The sequence below is a fragment of the Peromyscus leucopus genome, chromosome 1 (genome assembly GCF_004664715.2).
Source record: "Peromyscus leucopus breed LL Stock chromosome 1, UCI_PerLeu_2.1, whole genome shotgun sequence".
Classification (NCBI taxonomy): Eukaryota; Metazoa; Chordata; class Mammalia; order Rodentia; family Cricetidae; genus Peromyscus; species Peromyscus leucopus.
In genome coordinates this window covers 86,261,179-86,283,053 of record NC_051063.1, presented here as the reverse complement: position 1 = coordinate 86,283,053, position 21,875 = coordinate 86,261,179, and the positions used below count along the sequence as shown (strand labels likewise).

At 51.0% G+C, this 21,875-nt stretch overlaps 1 protein-coding gene across 1 annotated transcript in view; it reads right to left on the bottom strand.

Annotated features, from left to right (window-relative positions):
- The window catches only part of Syt17 (synaptotagmin 17), a 72,056-nt gene extending 51,529 nt beyond the window's left edge, over window positions 1–20,527 (bottom strand). Inside the window, 5 exon segments of the mRNA XM_028867785.2 lie at window positions 5,199–5,818; window positions 7,424–7,572; window positions 14,878–15,026; window positions 15,689–15,706; window positions 20,413–20,527. Of these exon segments, the coding sequence (XP_028723618.1) occupies window positions 5,199–5,818; window positions 7,424–7,572; window positions 14,878–15,026; window positions 15,689–15,706; window positions 20,413–20,427 (951 nt within the window). The 5' untranslated portion in view covers window positions 20,428–20,527.
- Between the last annotated feature and the right edge of the window lie 1,348 nt (window positions 20,528–21,875).

Here is a 21,875-nt window from a genome sequence, read left to right as displayed (position 1 = left end):
GACAAGAGGCCAAACCACCGTGGACTGAACCCTGTAAAAATGTGAGCTAAAATAAGAAGTAAAGGGCTTTGCTGGGTTCTGTGAGCCCTTCTACAAATGATGAAACTGGAGCATAGGGTCCAGGGGACTTTTGATTTAATAGTCTGGTCAGCCAAAGTGGTAAACTGGGACATAGGACCGGCACGCGCTATCTGAGGAAGGGTAGAGTCCAAACTGAAGCAAAATGTAAGACAGTTGGTGTCCAGAGAAACGGAGGCATGGTTGTTCTGGGGGCAAACATACACATTTGGTGTCAGCATTGTGAGTCAGTCAGCTCACAGGGAATGCTCCTGGGAGACTGAAATCAAGGTTCTGGGAAGTCGGATCTTCACACTGCAAGCCTCCTGAGACAGACAGGAAACTGAGGCTGAGTGACGAAGTATGACCTTCCTGAGCACATACCTCTAGTAGGTGGCAGAGCTTGAACTTGAACCCAGGCCTGTGTGAGTGCAGGGCCCATACTCTTACCCACCACTGGACCATATGATCTGAGGGAGTAAAGATGGTTGGCACAGTAGCAAAACCTGCTTGGAAGTCAGGCAACCTAGCTCTAGTCCCAGTTCACCGTGAAAATCTGGGTGACCTTAGACAGTCACTCAACCTTCCTGTCACAGTCTTCTCATTTATGCAACAGGGAGGTTCCCCCGCATCGTTCTGGATCCTCCTTTAGTTCATGCTATAACTAGGGAACACAAGCTCGTGTTGGGGCCAGTGAGATGGCTCAGCAGGTGTCCTGCTTGGGTTTTTATCAACTTGACACAAGTTAGAGCTGTGTCAAGAGTAACTCATTGAGGAACTCAGTTGAGAAAATGTCTTCACCAGATTGTCTGAAGGCAAGTCTGTGGGGCATCTTCTTGATTGTTAATTGGGAGAGGAGGGCCCAGCCCACTGTGGATGGTGCTACTCCTGGGCGGGTGGTCCTAAGTTGTATAAGAAAGCAGGCTGAGCAGTCCATAGTAAGCAGCACTCCTCCATGGCTCCTGCTTCAGTACCTGACTCCAGCTTCCTGCCTTGGCCTCTCTCAATGGTCTGTGACCCACATGTAAGTCAAATAAACCCTTTCCGGCCCAAGTAGGTTTTGGTCATGGCGTTTGTCACAGCAAAAGAAAGTGAACTGGGACAGTAGGTAAAGGTGCTTGCTACAGAGCCTGACGACTTCGGTTTGATCCTGGGTCCCACACAGTCCCCACAAGTCATCCTCTGAAACTCCACAAGCACTCCATAGTATATACACACTAAGTAAATAAAGAATGTAGTTAAAAATTCTAATAAGCTCTCAAGTGTGGAATTGATTTTTACCGAGGGAGGAGGGGCACAAGAAGGCCCACGCACACGGAAACTTCTAGTTCCTGTTGCTCGGCCGGATTCTGATCTGGTCCCCAGAAGCATTATGTGGCTGCCTATTAGAAACCGAGCCGCAAGCAGTTTTAGCACACACACAGAGGCCAGCTTTCTAAAGGTCAAGGCTGACAGCAGCTCAGGGCAAGTTTAAAACATTGCCATTTGCCTGGTTGAGGGCTGGATGGTGACAGTAGCAGTTGGTGAGGAATCTCAAAATACAGAAGGCAGTTAGGAGTCTCTGTTTACCAGGCTGTTTTTAGCAGTCCAGAAGGCAGGCTGGGGGCGTCCATAACTCCAGGCAGTTTCCAGGTACTGGGTCCAATCAGCACAGAACGCTGAGCATCTCAAATTATTTTTGCCTTGAAAACAAGCCCTGGTGACACCACTCTATCTGCTGCTATCACGGTGGACATATGTCACCAGACATTTGCCCAGAGCTATAGGATGTACGAGTTAACAGTGTACCCCAAACTGCAATAATGATGTGTTAACGTGGGTTTGTCTCTGGTACCAAACATACTGCTGCGGTGAGTGATGCCGGGAATGGGGAGACTGTGCGTGGGTAGGGGTGAAGGGGGGTGATGGGAAACCTATAAATCTCCCTATTGATTTTCCCGTGAGCCTCAAACAGTCGTGTGTGTGTGTGTGTGTGTGTGTGTGTGTGTGTGTGTGTGTGTGTGTGTGTGTATGTGTGTGTGTGTGTGTTCCTCTGTGTGTGCGTGTGTGCATTGTGTGCAAATGTAGGGGTAAAATGTCAATATCCAGCATTTTCCTTAATAACTCTCCACCTTATTTTTTGAGGCCAGGTCTCACTGAACCCAGAACTCACCAATCCAGCTAGACTGGCTGTCCGGTGAGCTCCAAGGATCCTTCTGTCCCTGTCCCCCAAGCACTGGGATTGCAGACACTTGCCTTGAACTCGGGTTTTTAAATGGACACTAAACGTGGGTCCTGACACTTGCACAACAAGCATGTCACTAGCCCAGCTACCTCCCAAGCCACCCCCCAAATTAAAGACCATTCTAGCCCGGCATGACGATGCACGCCTGTAGTCCTAGCACTCGGAAGGCTGAAGCAGGGGGACTGTGAGAAGGGCAGGCTGAGGAAGAATGGCGAGGAGTAAAGCCTTCAGCATCTGGGTTCAAACCCCAGCAGGGTGGCCTTGGCTGCTCACTTCACGGGAGAAAGGCGGTAAGGAGGTGGAGGGAAGGAACGGAGGGAGGGAGGTGAGGAGGGAGGGGGAAGTAAAAGGAGGTGGGAGGGAAGCGAGCTACAGCACCCACCGGACCAGGAGGACCATGAATGGAAACAGTGAACAAGACCTGCAGGTGAGGTGTGTGGGTGTCATGGAGATTCTCTGCATCTCCAGGGACTTGGACAAAAAATGGAGTTGGGGAAAAAAAAAAAAAGAATGGAGTTTGAGTTTGGCAAGATGGAACGTTCCCCAGTCCCCCAACTGAAACTTCTGAATGGCTGAGAGAGTGTGATTCTTTGAACACCGAGTGTCATCAGCCATTGCAGAAGGCACAGGAGGTACCCAACATGATGGCGATGCCAGGGGGCAGGCCTGCCCAGAGGAAGTGTCTGAGGTGTGAATCCAAGGTCACAACAGTCTCCATGTCTTCCTGCTCTCTCCTTGTCCTCTCTGTTTTAGTATGAAGGCCTGTGTCCAGATGCTACCTCCCACTGTGGGTATCAGAGACCTCTTACCTTCTAAGACCAGAGGCCAAAAGTGCCAGGGAATTAAGCTCCCAGTTCCCAGTAGCCTTCACTCAACAGTTCTGTGGATGAACAGCACTGGGCTCCTGTGTGTGCCTTGCACAAACTCCCAGGTCTCTGGCAGGTTTAAAAACCAGACAATGTCCTGTTGTGTTGACCTGTCCATCGCATACCCTTCCTGACTTTCCAAATCCCTCCTGGTGTTCCCAGTTGGTGACATTTCCAGGATATATGACCAGCCTTGCCTCAGGGCCTTCTTCATGGGGAATTCATACGAAGAAGGGGGTAGACCTTCATCTAGGAAGACAGACACACAGCTGACAGGACAGTCCTGTCCTCGTGCTGGAAACCTGGATACTGATGGGATGTGGCATAGCTCAACAGGACAGAGTACACTCAACGTGCACAACGCTCTGGGTTCAATCCCTAGCACATAACTCACCACAAACCAACCAACCCACCTCCCCGAAGGCAGCCTGGGTCATTGGATTCTTGATCGAGGCTGCACAGCTTTGAGATGTGTATGTTCGTTTACAACGGCCCTGTCCCCTGTCGGTACCTGCTTGGGCTGGGCCATCCTCACCTGCGCAGTGTGCGAGGTATTCCTCTTCCCGGCTGTACCTTCCCCTTCCCTGGCCTGCCCAGCTCTCTCTGTCCACAGAGGGTGCACTCAGTACTTAACAGCCCCTTGGAGTCACAGCTCAGCCTGTGGCCTTAGGATGGCTTCCCCAGCAGCTAATCACACCCCCCTTCAGGCCGGCCCCAGGGAGGGAAGCCGATCACCTCACAGTTTGCCTGAGAGACATCCGTGTGTCATCAGTTCCATAGCCCCCACCTTTGTTTTTTCTTCCAAGTCACTTTCTGAACGTCAAAATGATTGATATCTTTATACCCTGGACAACCACTCTCCTGATTAAACTGTTCAGCATTGGGGGCAATGCTCCAGGGTGGTGGTGCCATCAATCTGTATACATGGTAAGATTTTACAGAACTGGAACTGGAGATGTCTCATCAGAGTCCATGCTTCATAAGCATGGGGATCTGAGCTTGGATCCCAGAACCCACTAAAGAGCCCAGGCATGGATATGTGTACATGCATATGCATACATGGATATGCGTACATGGATATGTATACAACCCCTGTGCTATGGGGACAGAGACAGGAGGATCACTGGACTTGCTGGCTACCAGTCTATTCTAGGTTTGGTGAGATCCCTTGACTAAAAGAAATAAGGCGCAGAGTGATTGAGCAGGACACATGACACCCTCCCCTGGCCTCCACACACAAATGCACATTCATATACCTTACATACTCCACACATACATCTCCATACATATATCAAAGAGTGAAAAGATTTCATAGAACTACATATGCACACACACACCCACATACACACCCACACCCACACACCCATGTATGCCCATGCATATATATACATACAAACAGACACACACACTCACACATGAATATATATGCACACATACACACTCACCCATGCATGCCCATGCATCCACATACACATAATCACGCATGCATATGCATGTCCACATACACACACACACACTTACACATGCATGTACATGCATACATACACATGCATGCCTATGAACACACACACACACACTCACACATGCACACACATGGTAGGGGGATATGTACATAAACCACTGGAATCTGAACTTGGCCTACTCTAGTTCATGGTATTTTGTGGAATATACTATATTCTCTATGCTATAAGACACTGTCCTAGGGACAATGAAAAAGAGAATAATTGGAACTCTATGCTGCTTTTGAAACTTCATGTGAGTATAACTATTTCAAAATAAAAACAACTTAAATGCAAAGTAAGTTTTTTTTCCCTTTGGCTTTTTTGACATGAGATCTCAAGTAGCCCAGGTTATCCTCAAATTCATTATATAACCAAGGGTGACCCTGAACATTCTGATCCTTATTGCACCTCCCAAGTGCTGGGATTGCAGGAATGTATATCACCACACCCAGCTTCAAAAGAAAAAATTAAATAGTAAAATAATTAAAATAAGAATCTTAAAAAGAAAAAGAATTCCCTGGAGGTGACACAGCAAAACTCAAGCCTTACCTGAGAACTGGGGATCAGAGCCTTCCACCAGTGGCCACCCTTCACCAAGTCCACCTCGCACAGAGGCACCGCCACTTTCCCAATCACACAGTGGCGGGAGAATTTGTCAAAATCCACCACAGTGAGCAGCAGGGTCCTCCTCTGGGCTTCTAGGAAGGGGATCTCGAAGGTGTAGCGTTCCTCAAACACAGGCTTCTGGGTCTTGCGCTTGACTCCCGTCTGCTTGGAGTTCTTCTGGTCAGGCAGGAGGCAGATCTTGACGTAGGGGTTGGAGTGGGCCATGTCCTGGCGAGAGCCATCATGGGAGATGGGAGGTGGCAGGTCCCGAGCCTCGATCACCCTCACCGTGAGGTGGTTGTGCAGCAGGTCATACTGTGTGCTGAAGTGCAGCATGCCCAGCTGGTACTTGGACATGATCTCCTCATCAGTCAGAGAGTCCACATCATCAAGGTTTGGATCAAGGGAGTAAAGCCGAGGCTCAAACTTCCTGAAGTAGTCATCAGGGGTGTAGGTCCGGCGCAGCACCGTCGGTTGGATGGGCTCCTTCTTGGCACTGAGAACCCCAAACTCAATAGGTTTGATGTCAATGAGCGGGGAGCTGGGGCGCCGGGAATCCAGACCTAAACAACCACCAAGAACAAAGATCACCACTGGCCACCCGCCGACATCAGCATAGATCCCCAGATGCCCACGTGGGCTTCTCTGCTTCAGTGGGCTCTTCTGTGCATGTTTCAATAGGGAAAGGAACTTGCTACCCAGCCTGGGGACCTGAGTTCAATCCCACATGGTGGAGAGAGAGAACCAGCTTCCAAAAGTTGTCCTCTGACCTCCACATATGCACCATGGTGTGTGCATTCGCACACGCACACACACACGCACACACACACACACACACACACACACATTCAAAAATAAATAAATACAAAAGAACAATCTACAACCCTATGCACGGTCATCCATATATGTTCATGCATGTCCAACCTGAAGCTCACAGGCAACACGCACCCCAGTGAATGCAGCTCAATACACTTGTAGACAACATTGAATCCCAGTGCCCAAAGGCTGGATACCTCTGCACCATCTCCAAACAGATTAAAATGCTGAGGACAATACAAATGCAGCAAAATGAAACTTCCTACGGCAAGTCTTCCTTTTCCTGGTGTGTGGTGGATTCAGCTCAGGGCTTCATGCATCTAGGCAAGGCTCTACCACTGAGCCGTAGGCCTGAGCCTCTCTTTATTTTTTATTTTGAGATAGGGTATCACCAAGTTGTACAGACCGTCCTTGAACTCATAATTCCCCTGCCTCAGTCTCCTGAGTAGGATTATAGGCCTGCACCACCAAGCTTGGCTAATATACTATATTGTTTAGGAAATAAAGACATGAAAAGAAAGTCTGTGTTAAGTATAGACACACACACTCAATCTTTTTTTCTTGGCTCTTTGAGACAGGGTCTTGCTAAGTAGCCCCCAATGACCTGGAATTCACTTTGTAGCTTGGGCTGGCCTTGAATTCACAATTCTTCTACCTTGGGTTCCAAGTACTGGGATTGGTTGAACCTAAGGGTACAGAATGTGTGCATATGGAAAGATAATTCTATTCTTACTTATTGTGAGAGGTGATATCTGGGAGCATCCCATCACTATGATCAGAGCAGCTTGGTGCCAGGTAGTGCTCTGAATGGACATCATGCTCTGAGTCACCTGCTTTTTATAGTCCCCTGGATTATTAGATGAGACATTAGTCCACCTTACAGATGAAGGGATAGACTGGGAGGACCTTCTAGAGCCCTGAACTTGCAAGTTCAAGATGCAAGAGAGAAATGTACCCTCCCCAACTGAGGCGTAGCACTGCCCCTCTGGGAGAGTGGACCCAGGGGCCAGTGTGCCTGGGTGGAAGCCCCGTTAGCCTACGAACAGATGGAAACCTGAGGTCTACAGGTGCAACAGCCCCTTGGTCTCCCCCATCAAGCCCTTGCCTTTATTTTCCTGCTTCCATGACCCTAAGTGCAAGCGCTGCTCTTGTTTTGAGACAGGATCTTACTCTATAGCTCAGGCTGGCCTGGAACTCACTCTACTCCAGGCTGTCCTAGATTCTCTTGCTCCAGACTCCCGAGTGCTAGGATTTCTGGCACAAGCCACCATGCTCAGCTAGGTTTTTTCCCACGGTACTAAGAGAATGCCCACCCCCCCCCCCGCCAACCCCAACTGTCTCCAGGCACTTACTGGAGATTCTCCGAGTCAGGCTGTATGTGGACTTGGATGTGTCTGAGGACGAGCGTCTTCCATCAGGGGAGTTGGTCCTTGGGGTCAATGGGACATCACTGGCTGTGTGGACTGAGTCACCGTCCTTGTCATTGCTCCGGCTGGCCATTCTAGGGGGGGAGAAGGGATTTCAGTGGCTGCTGAGACAACCCCCCACCAGAGTCCCATGTGGGCCTCCACATGCTCTCTGCATTCTCCCACAGTTCAACCACTACCCGCACCTTTCCCAGAGCCTGAACAAACATTCAGTGGGTGAACACAGGGACTCCTGTCTTGGGGCGTGCATGGTGATGATGCAGCCACTGACGCACACTATATCACTTAGAATGATGGAAGTAGAGTCTCGGCTTTTTTCACAAACTATGAAATAATTCAAAGATATCATCCCTGATTTAGAAAATAGCTTCAGAGTTGGGCGGAGGGCATGCAAACCCACACTGTTGCCACATGAGGGCGCCACTATGGCGGACTGAAGCAGGAGACCTGTCAATCTTGGGTCCAGAAGGAACTGTGTGGTTGTTTAGATGCATCTGAACTTGTGAGAGTCGCTCTTGGGGCTATGTGTCTGTCTATTTCAATACTCTCCTTATTAAATCTTCTGATTTAACATCCTTTAAAAATACGCCATCACAATGTCACTCAAGGGTGGAGTGGCAGGTGGATGACTACAAAATGGTCCTGTGAATCAATGACTTGAGAACAGAAGTTGGAGGTGGAGAAGCGGTTACGAATTAGCAGCAGCAATGACTCAACATGATGCTAATGAAGACAAGAAATGCTAAGAAACTGGAGGAGGCATGGGCAAGGCTCAGGGACAGATGGTGAGGGAGATGAGAGATGATAAATGATAGATAATAGGTAGGTAAGTAGACGGATGGATAGACAGACAGATACTTTCAGTTGGAACCCTAGCGAGGTGATCCTGGGTGACTCCCTTCCCCTCTCCCTCCATTTCCCCATCTATAAAATGGGAACAACCAAAAGCCCACGTTCCTTGGCTGCTAAACTCTCAGAATGAGTTAACAAGCATCAAATGATACAGCAGTGACGTAGTTGGGTACTTGGCATGTTTTAGCTGACATTACAATAGGGGTGGCTTTAAGATCCCTGCCCCCCAAGCTGGGTATGGTGTGTGCCTGTAACCCTAGCACTCAGGAGACCGAGGTAGAAGAGTCCTGGGTTTGAGGTCAGGCTACCAAGAAAGGCCTTATCTCAAACAAGTGAACAAAACCAGGTCTCGCCAGTACTCCATCTGGGCAGGAGTGCTGGGGCAGGGAAAGGGAGAGCAGGGAGCCTGCGAAGGGATCTAGTGTTAGTGATACTGCGCATTGGGGAGTATTGTGCATTGTGCACCCTGAGCCGTAATGGCTGATTAGGGCCATCCGGTCACATCTCCTCAACTTGACATTTAAGCTTACAAGGAAGCAAACATGTCTTGAGACTCAAAAAATGCAAGCTTTGAATTCTAGAGGGTCTTCGGGGGCACCGGATGGGCGAGATGCCTTGACCACAGAGTGATGAAAGGCAACAGATAGGACAAGACAGGCTGGAAAGTGGGGCTCAGGCTGGAAAGGGGGGCTGCATACCTGCTGGCTGTGTATGGACAGCAGATGAAACGCGCGGGACAGGAGCATGGGGACAGGGACAGGACCAAACTGGGGCAAGACTCCCTGAATGAAGAGCAGCAGCCTCTGGATAGGAGGGTCATGGCTCCTGGACCCCTGCCTGCCTATGGCCCTGCTTCCCAGCTGCCAAGCTTTACTGTGACAGCCACCTCCTCCTAGGAGACCCACACACCTTCAATGGTCAGCTTAAACGTCACCGCCCTCTGGAGCCACTAAAACACAGGTGTCTGGGAGGACAGGGGCCACCCCACCTCTGTGTTCCCTCAGATGTCCTGGGCCTCCCTGTTCCCTCTGCCTAAGATGCTCCTCCAGGCTCTTCCCTTGGCTAGTTTTTTGTTCTTTTAACCACTTAGGCTTCTGCTTCAGTGGCCCTTCCTCCAGGGACCACAATCCTGTCCTGAGACCTCCCCCATATCCTCTCCCCAGCCCCCACCTTATAGCTGTCTTTCCCTTTAGTGCTGCATGCTCATCTTCAGGGCTTGTCGTTTACATCCCAGAATGAACTGGGATCAGCAACACTGAGATATCGCGTCATTCCCAGACACTGGGATCTGTACTCACTGATCAAAGGGGGCAGGGAGTGGCGAGGGGCACCTACGGTGCCCGTAAGCACTATCTGAGGCCATCCTCTGAGCAGTCCTGCAGCCAGCTGTTATGGACTCCCTCCCTTACTGATGGGAAATGCAAGCTTGTGATGGGAGCTGATTTGCCTTTTGATGAACTGTGGTACCCCAGGGGATCCCAGCTATGCTCCCTGTCACAGCTGAGCATCTCTTGTGCAATCCACAAGAGCCATACCTAAAGTAGGTAGTCCATATAGGCTTGTTGGACACAAACAACTTGGCTTTTATTCACTCTCCCATAAGGACCCTTCTGGCACTGCTCCAACAGAGCCATATAGACAGTGCAGTCACCAAGATCTTCACCTGTCCGTATGACATTAATACACACGATAATGAGTGCCGTGTCTCCAGAGACTCACACAGAACACGCAGAGGCCGGCTCATCCACCACACGTCACTGTATGGAGACAGGCCCCAGATGTCACAGTGGGAATGGCATTGCACAGCCCGAGCACTTGACATTTCTACTTCCTGTCTGTTTGATAACATGCAACTGCCCACTTGGTAAATAAATCTGGAGCAAATGCAAGCCGCAGATCTGCTTTCTGAATGACTGAACCCGCTTTCCCCCTTGCAGATTTCTGTTCTGCTTTATATTGTGTCGGATGCCAAAACCAAATGAGGTGCTACTCAGGGTCTGAGGCAGCCCAGCTCATCCTGGGAAGCAGAAAGGTCATGTATAGCTGTCTACATTGCAGATTGTCCAACTCCAGATGGTACAGCCCACAATGCCATAACATGAATGGTACTGCTCAGAGTTCTGGAGTGTGCTGGCCCTGGAAGGAACATTCCAGTCTACTTCGCTGTTTTTGTCTGCACACAGAATGAACCTCTTGCTCCAAAAATAATCTTTTTTTTTTTTTGCACAAAAGGCCAGTATTCAATGTAAAACAAAACTGTCTCCAAACTCAGTGCTATGATGAGGCTACATAGTTACATAGGTACATGGTTACAGTGTTCCACAGGTACCTGTAACGGGGAATCTCTGGGTGTCTGGGGGTGGGTGGGTAGGAGCCTGTACCTGACTGGAACTGGCAAGGTTGGGAGGAGGTGACATCTGCTGTGTGAGGAAGAGCATCCAAATCTCGAACCTGGCACTCGAAGCCGTGCACAAGCTGAACTTGAGGCTCCTCCTCCATGACCCCAACCCTTCAGGGGGTCGGCATCCATGTGCTGTTTCCCTTGGCCAGGTTCATTCCTTCCTCTCTGGTTACAACACGTGAAGCATCTGCCCCAAGGGTCTGTGAGCTGGGGTCACACCCGCTGCCTGGCTTCCTAATAACCGCGACCCTCCCTTCTCTTCTGTCTGTGATAGTGGCCGCATGCTGTGATGGGTGATCAGTTGCCTCAGGGTCTAGGCCCAGCAGGCTAAAATATTTACTCTCTAGCTCTTTACATGCTTCAGACGAGAGCAAGCCTTCCTTAGCTCCAGGTGGAGAGGCAACCCAGGGGGACAGCTATTTTCCCTGCCTGAAATGGTCAGGACAAGTGATGGGCACAGGGTGAAGGCTGGGCCAGTGCATTTTTCTGTTTTTGGGTCATTGGCTTTTTTCTTTTTCTTTTTTTCTTTTCTTTTTTTTTGGGGGGGGGTTGTGGGGGAGCTGAGAACGGAACCCAGGGTCTTGTGCTTGCTTACACTGAGCTAAATCCCTAACCCCTGAATTTTTTTTCCTATGAAGATGATAGAATGTACATCAAGCACAGCAGCCAGGAGTAAAGAAAGAGAGCTTAAGAATGAAGCTAATTCAATGAAAAACGAAACCAGAGAAACCATGTGAGCCCCTGGATCTAGCCACGCCTGAAGTCATCATCCCCGGATTTTCCACGAGACCCTAGGCTAGGTTGTCACATATAGTATGCAAGGTATGGAAGTATGATTCTGGAGGGGCGACCTGCTCCCACACCTGCCTATGTCCTAGATAAAACTGAAAAATCCCTGAACCTATTCACAAAAGCCTGTCTAAGCTCATGAAGAGGACAGTGTCCCACATACAGCATGTGCCCAAAGAAATAACTACCGGGCTGGGAAGGTGGTTCAGCGGGCAACCCTTGTCACATGTTGCTGAGGACCTGAGTTCAGATCCTCATGAAAGCCAGCACTACTGGAAGATAAGAGGCAGAGACAGAGAAGTCCCCAGAAGGTCACAGGCCAGCTAGCCCGGTGTATGCAGTGGAGAACAGCAAGAGGCCTTGTCTTGAGGTGCAAGGTGAAGACTTGGGGTTGACTCATGGCCTTCACATGTACTTACAAAATGTACACATGTGCAAACATACCATACATCATAGATCAAGGAAACTGAGCCTCACTTTTCTGTGATGGTGAGTGAACAAGAGCATTTTCAGGGTCCAGGTTCTTCCTGAGGGCTAGTCAGGTGGCCAACAGACTTTTGAAACTATATACACGTATATACTCACACATATGTGCACATGCATGTGCGTGTATGTTTGGATGTATTTTCCCTTCTGTTTCATCTCCAGTTTGAGAATCAAACCTTGAGCCTCACACACGCTGCAAACGCTGAGCTCCATTCCTAGCCCTTGAGTTCCGGAAGCTGGCCTGGGACTCACGCTTCTTCTGCCTCCAATTTTAGGACTGGGAATACAGGTGTGATGTTCTACCTGGTCATCAGCTTTTCTTTTGCATGACAAAGACATGTGGCTTTTAGGAACCAAATGGTCTCAGCCACTCTGCGACCAGGACCCTATGAAATGGGCTTGTCTCTTACATCTCAGCTTTGTGACCATCTACTTGAAATCATGTCCTTGAGATGAGTGAAAGGTGTCTGTTGACACCCAATAATGACAGAAAGAATGCTTATGGATCTCTTGCCCCTGGGCTAAATGCATTCTGAAGGCAGCTCATTCACATTTGTTTTTGAGACAGGGTCTCACTACATAGCTCAGGGTGATCTTGAACTCACAGCCCTCCTGCCTCCACCTCCCCAGCCCTGGGATTAAAAGCATGCATTACTGTGGCTAGCCTTCTTCACTTACTCTTACTTATAGCCCTGTGAGATAAATTATTTTACTATTCTCATTCTCTAGATAAGGAAATCAAAGCCAAACCAGGGTCTTTAAAAATTGCACTCATTTGCCAGGCAGTGGTAGTGGTGGTGGTGGTGGTGGTGGTGGTGGTGGTAGTAGTAGTAGTAGCACGCCTTTAATTCCAGCACTCAGGAGGCAGAGGCAGATGAATCTCTGTGAGTTCAAGGCCAGCCTGGTCTACAGAGCAAGATCCAGGACAGCCAGAGAAACCCGTCTCAAAAACATACACACAAAAACAAACGGAAGAAAATTGCACTCACAGGACTGGAGACAGAGCTCAGAGGGTAGAATGCTTGACTAGCATGGATAGGCCTGGGTATGGTGGCCCATGCCTGTAATCTCAGCACTCAGGAGGTGGATGCAGGAAGATCAGAAATTCAAGGTCATCTTTGGCAACATAGTAAGTTCAAGGCCAGCCTGGCTATAGGAGACCCTGCCTTAAAAAATGAAAATAAAAATAAGCAAGGAATGGTGGTCTATGCCTTTAATCCTAGAACCCAGGAGGCAGAGGCAGGCAGATCTTAGTGAGTTAAAGGTTAGCCTGGTCTTTAAAGAGTTCCAGGCCAACCAAGGCTACATAGTGAGACCCTGCCTCAATAAACAATAAGTGTCCCACTTTTGATCATCAGCAAAGTCTTAAGTGCTCTTAAGTACTTTTCTAAACACAAACTCAACAAACCTATTTGGTACATACCATTTATTTATTTATTCCTCCCCCGACCCAGTTGAGGACTGAACCCAGGGCCTTGTGCTTGCTAGGCAAGCGCTCTACCACTGAGCTAAATCCCCAACCCTTATTTATTTATTTATTTATTTATTTATTTATTTATTTATTTATTATCATTACACACACACACACACACACACACACACACACACACACACACACACACTTTTTTTCCCCCAAGATAGGGTTTCTCTGTGTAGCCCTGGCTGTTCTGGAATTCATTCTATAGACCAGGCTGCCCTCAGCTCACAGAGATCTGCCTGCCTCTACCTCCTGAGTGCTGAGATTAAAGGCGTGTGCCAACACTGCCTGACTCTTATCATCCCATTTTACAGATGGAAAACCAAGCTCATAGAAGTCAAGCAACTTTCTCAGGGTTAAAGAGTTAGAAAGCTGTAGCAGAAACTGAATTTGAACTCACATAGGCTGACATGAAACCACTGTGTTCTGGAAACACCTGAAACTTGCTTCTAAGAAGAAAAAATAAGAGCATGCATGGCATGACCTCCAACCCAGAGGAAAGATGGGCTCCAGGGGCTTCTGGGATTTCAGCCCAAGATTCAGCTGAGTCAGTTCTAGGTCCTACCCCTAGGTTCCCATTGTACCCAGCTACCCCTGGGTTCTGACTCTACCCAGCACCATCTCCTCTCTGGGCCTCCCTCCCAGAATCCTCAGCAGCTGTTGTTGATGATTTCTAGGTCTTTCCCAACCCAGGTCTCGTGGCTCCTCCCCAGTCTCCGACCAGATCACTCTCCCTGCCACAGAGAGGTGGATCAGACATGTGGCCAAGCTTCAACACTGCCTTCCCAAAATATCTGAGCGACTGGCAGATGAAGACGGTGCATGCGGGCGCAGGAGGGGAGTGGATTAGAAATAAAACAGAAGATGCCAGAGTGAACACCACAAGCCCTGGAGGCAGGATGGGCCGGGCACGCCTCCCTGTGGCTCTGGGGATGCAGGCCTTGTTTAGGTCAGCCAAAAGGCGCCATCAGAAAGGTGCTGGCAGCTAAGATTCACTAAGCACCTACTCAGCGCAGGCCTGGGACTGAGCATTTCGGACAGTCTGTCATGCTGTCTGGGAAGGGAACAGACACTGCTCCTCCTTCGAAGACGTTCTTCAAAAAGAACCCAGATCTTTTTCTGCTTGGATACTTGGGCTACTTAAAGTGTCCCCAAGATTAGCATCCCCCGGCTTGCATCTCAGAAGCTCGGTGTGAGAACGGCTGAGCAGGAGCCTCACCGCCAGCTGGTGCTACCAGCTGGCCCGCAAATGAGGGGGCACAGAGAAGCCCTTCCCAGCTATGTCCATGGTAACTCAGCCTATCTCACCCCACCCTCTGCCGGTCCTCCAGTGGAGGGGATGCTGGGAGGTGAATGTCGCAGTGGGTTACTCACAGCCATGGAGGAGTCTGGGCAGGGAAAGGTCCCAAGATCTCCACTTCGTCTTCGCTGGACTGGCAGCAGCTGGACTCATAGCACCTCTGACAGCAGTGTCGACAAGTCCATCCACACAGCAGTACATCAGAGATTCTGGAAAGAAATCCCTGAGGCCATTGCGGGGAGGAGGAGGGAGGAGGAGGGTGAGGAAGAGGGAGAAGAGAGAGAACACCCCCAAATTATAAGCAGTCCGTCTGGGATGGGCTCCACCCATGACAAATAGGCACCCCAGAACAGAGTTGCTGGTAGGAGAAAAAAAATTTTTTTTCCCTCTCCTATTTATGCACCGTGGGCACAAGGTGGCAAACAGACGTGGCTGCAGCCAGCCATTCGGAGCAAGCAAAACACTCGCAGGTGTTTGCCTTTGTAGTTTATGTGTGTGCCTTTCTTGACAGGTGGGCGGTTATTACAACATGGAGAGGGCCAGGCAATATGTTCTCAAACACACAATGCATAGGGTTCTCTCCTGGCAAAAGGAAAAACAAAAACAAAAAACAAACAACAACAACAACAAAAAGATACTTCAGGAAAAATAGCCCCAGGGACATGCAACTAAACTAGGGGAATCCCACGGAGTTGGGACACACATGCTGTCCAGGGATGTCCCTTTTGTCAGGGTCTCCCTTCGGTAGGAAGGAACAGAAACTGTACCCTTGCTTATACCCTGTGACTCAGTACTCAGTCATGCCCCAGCCCCACACCAGGCTCCAAACGGAAAGGCAAGCATTTGATTAGAATCCAGACCAAACAGATAATTGAATTAACCCACCTCGTTCAGTGGTTCCAACTGCCCTTTTAGAGAGCCACGGTGAAGCCAGGGTGAGGGGCAGGGGAGAGAGAGAGAGAGAGAGAGAGAGAGAGAGAGAGAGAGAGAGAGAGAGAGAGAGAGAGAGAGAGAGAACCAGTTTAGCAATCTTCCAGCAACTCAAAGAACAGCAAGACAAAAACAACAGAGAACAGCACCCTGCATCTTCGCACTCACCATTCTGGGGAGGGAGCTGACTTTACTACCAAGGTATGGCTATGTTTGCAGGGCTGCTGGCAGCCTCTCGGTTAACTAACAGCGAATAAACGGGAAATGTGAGCTTTTCCATTGGAGGTGCACCGTGTGCTGTTATGAATCAGAGCGGGTAGACAGATCGTCAAGCTACTCAACAACGCAGCCACACTTGAGGGGACTCGCAAACCTTCCCAGACTGAAATAGCCAGAAGCCAACCCAAGAGGGCCTGATTAGCTAAACTGACAGGCTGACTCCCCCGCCCCTGCCAGGGCCCTACCTTCCAATTCTGCTCCAATCCTGCTGGTGGAGAGCATCCTTCGACCACCCACAAATGGGGGAGGGGCTGGAAGGAAGCCAGGGGCTGGTCCTCTCTCCCTGGTGTGGTTCCACCCCTACCCCATCTTCTTCTCATAGGTCCCCAAGCCCCAGACTCCCTCCTCTTCTTCCAGAGAAGGGCTCCTCTGTGGATCCAGGATTTCCTTATTTTTTTTTTTTTATTATTACATTTCTTTAGTGCGTGTGTGCATTCACGTCTCTCTCTGCGTGTGGTCACAACCATCCACGCACTATGTGGCGGTCAGAGGACAACTCTCGGGAGTCCATCCTCTCCTTCCTCCACCTGGTTCCAAGGGTCAAAGTCAGGTCATCAAATTTTGTGGCAAGCAACTTTGCCAGCTGAGCCATCTTTACAGCCCCAGGATTTTTTGATTCAAAACTAAACCAAACACATGATCGACTTAACCCACCAGGCAGGCATCAAATCCTGCTGACCAGATTAGGACAGTTCCTAGGCTGGAACGGAGGTGCAGCCCAAACCCAGGGCTTTGGAGTGCACAGGGAGCCAACAGGGAGGAGACAGTCTGGGGCTGCTCCCAGATGTTAACATCTTTCGACCCTTGCTCTTCCTTGTAAACATAGCAAGAGGAGTCCTCTAAGGCTGGGGAGAGCCCAGTCCAGCTCACATTTAATATTGTAGCATTCCCATGTGTTTATTTTTCCAGCCGCCTTCTGCTTCCATCATGTGATCTTGACTCTCTTTGCCCATGGGTGACACAGTTTCCTTCACAGACCTTTTGTGTGCCTGGTGGCTTGCTGACTGTCCTGAAATAGGGTATAACTCTGTGGCCCAGGCCAACCTAGAATGCTTCATCCTCCTGCCTCATCCTCCCAGATTCTGGGATTATAGGTATGTACTATCATGTCCAACTTGATTTTTTTTTTGTAAGTTAAAATAAAAAAGAGAGTTTGATTTTCCACTGTGTATGTGTGTAGCATGTGTACATATTCATTCCTGTGAGTGCTTGGACACATGCACGTACATGTGTGCACATGTATGTAGAGGACAGAGGTCAATGTCAGGATCTTGAGTGACACAGGATCTTGACCATGAACCTGGAGCTCATCAACTCTAGGCTGGTCAGTCAGGGAGCCACAGGGATTCTCCTGTCTCTGCCTCACCAGCACTAGGGTAACACACCACCACACTCAGCTTTCACATGGGTGCTGAGGATTTGAACTCAAGCCCTTAGAGTCCAATTCTAGAGGGAAAAAAAACAATTAATAATAGCGTAGGTGGTGATACTATTAACTAAAACTCAAGCTCCGAGAAGTGCCATGGGTTGTCTCATGGGAAAGCACTTAAAGGTCACAGGTCCCTCCCAACTCAGCCAGACACAGAGTGCTAAAGGTCACAGATCATAAGACCTATAAGTTGGGAGGGAGGTGGGCTCTGAGCCTGGATTGCTTCTTTTGATGATTTCTTAATATAGAAATGCTGTGTGACTCTCAACCTCAAAATAAACACACCTTCTCTGTGGCTTCTGAGACAAGATGATTCCTCCTGGTCACCAAGAGCCACCAAGAGCCACCCTGGCAAGTTCAAGCCCTAAAGACTGAGCTCTCGTGGGGCTTACTTGAAGCTGTTTGCTCTAAGCTGAGCATAGTGGTGTGTGCCCATCATCCTGGCCCCAGGAGACGGAGGAAGGAAGGCTGTGAATTGGAGGCCAGCCTGGACTACACAACAAGACCTTGTCTAGAAAGAAAAAAGGCCAAATAGCTGAGGGCTGGTGAGATGGTGCAGTGAGTGATGGTGCTTGTCGCCAAACTCAGTGACCTGGGTTCAATCCCCAGGACCCGCATGGTGGAAGGAGAGCTGTTCTCCACTGTCACGCACACCCTGAGATGTGCCACAGTCCTCCCCAGTCCTCCAGGGTCCCCCAGGCACCGCAAAGTGAAGGAATGCTTTCCAAGCACCTGTGGCATTCTAGCAACTTGCGGGTGTGTTCTCAAGGCACAGGTGGTCAAGAGATCCATTTAGCCATTAACACAGCCACGATGAGCAGGGAAACTGCTGGATGATGCACAGGTTTCTCAAAGCCCAGGTACGAGATGGTGGCCCAGGAGCAGCCCAAGGCAGGGACAAAGGGAACGGGAAGGAAGACCCAAGGCCAGGGTCTCATCTGCCTCACTCCATCCTCTGGTCTCCCTCTTCTGATACCATTGGAGAACTGATTCAAGCCAGGAAGCATATAGAGAAAGTCCCAGGCACCCCACAGAGGCCAGCAGAGTCCAGCTGACAGCCCCATGGTAGGCCACTACCCAGCCCTCCAGCAAAGAAGGATTCCCGTTTTGTTTGTTTGTTTGGTTGGTTTTTCAAGACAGTTTCTCTGTGTATCCCTGGCTGTCCTGGAACTTGCTGTGTAGACCAGGCTGGCCTCCACCTCACAGAGATATGCCTGCTTCTGCCTCCAGAGTGCTGTTGGGATGAAAGGTGTGGGCGACTTGTGGATTCGAGAATTTTTAAATGGCTGCAAAACATCACAGACAACTATTTCCTGACTTTCAGAAAGTCGCTGAAACTCATTGACGGAAACAAATAAAGCTTTGCGGGTGCATAGCCACGCCCACTCTCTGACCTCCCCGTGCTGGCGTTAGCACTGTTTTCCCCAGTGAAAAGTTGTGGCAGAAGAAAAAGAATACTACTATTCCTCTTCTGTAGACGTTCAGAGACTGTTTCTAAGAGGGGAGCCAGGACCCCCTGAGAAGCAGGACTTACACATCCCCCTCCCAGCCTATAGTTCACATCCCACTATGACTGCTAAGTAGCAATGTGTGTGACCTTGGCAAGTGACTTAACTTCTCTGTTCTGAAATATGGTTTAGGTAGCTGAGCAGTGACCCACCACTGTAATCCCAGCACTCGGAAGACGAGGCAGGAGCTAGCCTGTCTCAGAAAAAGAAAACATATTAATTCGACGAAGAACCATAAAACTGGTTTCACTGTTCTCTGCTCACTTCCTTGGACATCAGAGGGGCAGAGACTGTGACCTATGTCCTCAGTGCTGTTCCATAATTGGTGTCATCTTGGTGTAGAGCAACTATTCAACAGCATCCCAACAACTTCCAAGACACAGTAGATGTACAGTAAATGTGACCTTCATTGAACTTGAAATCAGGACCTAGGCAATCCATGAAAAAGCAAGCCATTCCTGGGGATCAAAGCCAGAGGAGAGGGTCAGGTTCCACCTGGTGGCAGGCCATCTGAGGAGCAGGGTACAAGGTAGCAGGGGAGCCCTAGGGGGTCTGCAGTCCCCTGCCCTCCTCCACACACACCAAGCTGAGGCTGGGAGACAAAAGTGAGTCCCTGGACCTGGAAGTCACTCTGCTCCCTTCCTCTCCTGCTAAGAGCATGCAGTCCTAGAACTCTGCAGCTCTTCGATCTGTTCGCGAGTCTGACCGAGTGACCTTGGGGATGACCTGTCACCACTTCGCAATTTGTAAAAGAAATCGGTTTCTTCACCAAGCAACACAGTCCATCCCCACCCGTCCCCTCTAAAGGCGGGGTGGGGTTGGGGGGGGAGATACTTGGAAATTCTCTGCGTCTGGGAGTCTTGGGGGCGCTCTGAGAGGGATGGGGGGGGGATCCTGCACTTCTCAGACCTTAACGGACTAAAGTAACCATCCCCACAGCCCTCACTAGTGTGCTCTGGCCTTTGGATGTCCCCACCCCTCTGCACCCAGTGCCCGGGCGAACGATGTCCTTGTCCCTCTAGGTCTGAACAGCTGCCTCCAGCTGGCTCCATCGGCCAATTAGCCCGAGCCATCACCACGGCAACGGGCGCTGGCGGGTCGGGTGGCTGGGGCGCCCCGGGCCGCCCTCCTGCAGCCCCTCCCCTGGGGTAGGTGCCAGGGGGACGAGGGTGGGGGTGTGTGCAAAGTCACCCTACGGTCTCCCTTCCCAGGGAGGCGAGCGCGAGAATGCAGGTCCCAAGCAGGGCCCTCCATTCCGGATCTGAGGTCCCCTGCCCTGGTTCCAGGACACGCACAGGTGCCTGCTCTGGGGCAACCGTTGTTTTGTTGTTTTTGGATTTTTTTATTTTTCCCTCTAGTAAGTTTGTGGGAGCTGGGTGGTGCGCACTCCCGCGTCGCGCGCTCCCGGCCGAGGGGGCGCGGTCCCCGGTATCCCCTGGCCGTCCCCCCAGCCACAGTCCTACCTGGATGTACGCCATCTTCGCCCGCGCTCACTCACTCCGGCCCGGGCATGGCGTCGCCACAGCCCCTTTGCCCTCGCCGGCACGGCGAGGTGGCACGACCAGCCGGCAAGACACCAGTGGGCGGCCGGGTGGCCCCAGACGTGACTGGCGTGACTGATGAGCGGCGCCCGCCCCTCCGCCGGCCGCCCCGTCCTTGCCCAACCCTGCGGGGCCGCCTCCCTGGAGCTCAGAACCAGGATGCCCTGAGGTCCCCGGCTTCAGCCTCTGGTGGACCAGCACCCACAGCCACACCTTGGGGAGCTCCCGGGTTGCAATAAAGCTGGGACGCCTGGCCAGGAAGTCCCAGGCGAGCCGTGGGGACTGCGGCGACCCCGGCGCGGGCGGGGCCGGCGACGCTGAGGCCGGAGCGCGGGAGGCGGGGGAGGGGATAGGGGACCTCGAAGGGGTAGGCGGGGGCGGTGCCCGGGTCAGCGCCGCCGGCAGGAACTAGAGTGGTACCGATCCACTGCCTGATCGACAGCAGGGCTTCTGGGGCGACTGAGAGGCTGAGGTGACACCGCGCAGACCGTTGTGGGGTCTGGAATTGGAAGGTCCCCCTCCAACCCGCCCTCTGTCCGAGCGGTTTGGCGAAAGTTTTATGCTAGCCGCACCCGACGCGCCTAGAACCGGGCTGGGGACTGTGTAGAGGTTGAAGGGCAGGCGCCACCTATTTAGGGCGGACCTGGCAGTTCCCGGGACAGTGCTGGGGCAGGGGGACGTTCACCCTGGCTCGGCTCTGGGTGGGCCTCTTTACCGAGCCCAGGACGCAACAGGTCTGGTGCAGGGCGGCCGCGTAGCGCCACCCAGCGCCGGCGTGACTCTACCCGAGGGCATCTGGGACTCCAGTGTTCAGGACCTGTCGCTGGCGGTGGACTTCACCTGCTGCCTGGACCCACCTCCCCGTGCCCCCGTCCGTCCCCCGTTCCCCCCCGCACTGGAAGATCGCCAGTGCATCTCCCAGCCCAGGGTCTCCCTCGCTAGGCCACTAAGGTCGGTGCAACCCTCCAGCTAGGGACTTGAGGTGGAACGTGGCCCTCCTTGAGTTTCTATTTTCCATGCCTGGCAGCTGGTGTCGCTGCTCACCAACTCATCAGGCTTGTCATTTCAACCTCTTGGCGTCCCGGTCTTTTTCACCAATAAAAATGGGGTCAAATTTCTGCCCAGCCTAGCCTCCAGGGGAGATAAATGAGTAAAGGAATATGGAAGTAATTAGGTATGTAACGCACACAAGGAAAAATCGAGCATCCGGGAGTACGACATTTGTAGCACAGCATGCGACAAGTTGAATAACTGGATCCTCTGAGCCTAACAGCCGTCACCTTCATCAGAGCAGCTGTGCTACTTTGTAAGAGAACACGGAGGTAGGGCTTGTTGACTGGTGGCCTTCTCTCATATAAGGAGGGGTTGGAGAGGGTAGCTAGACC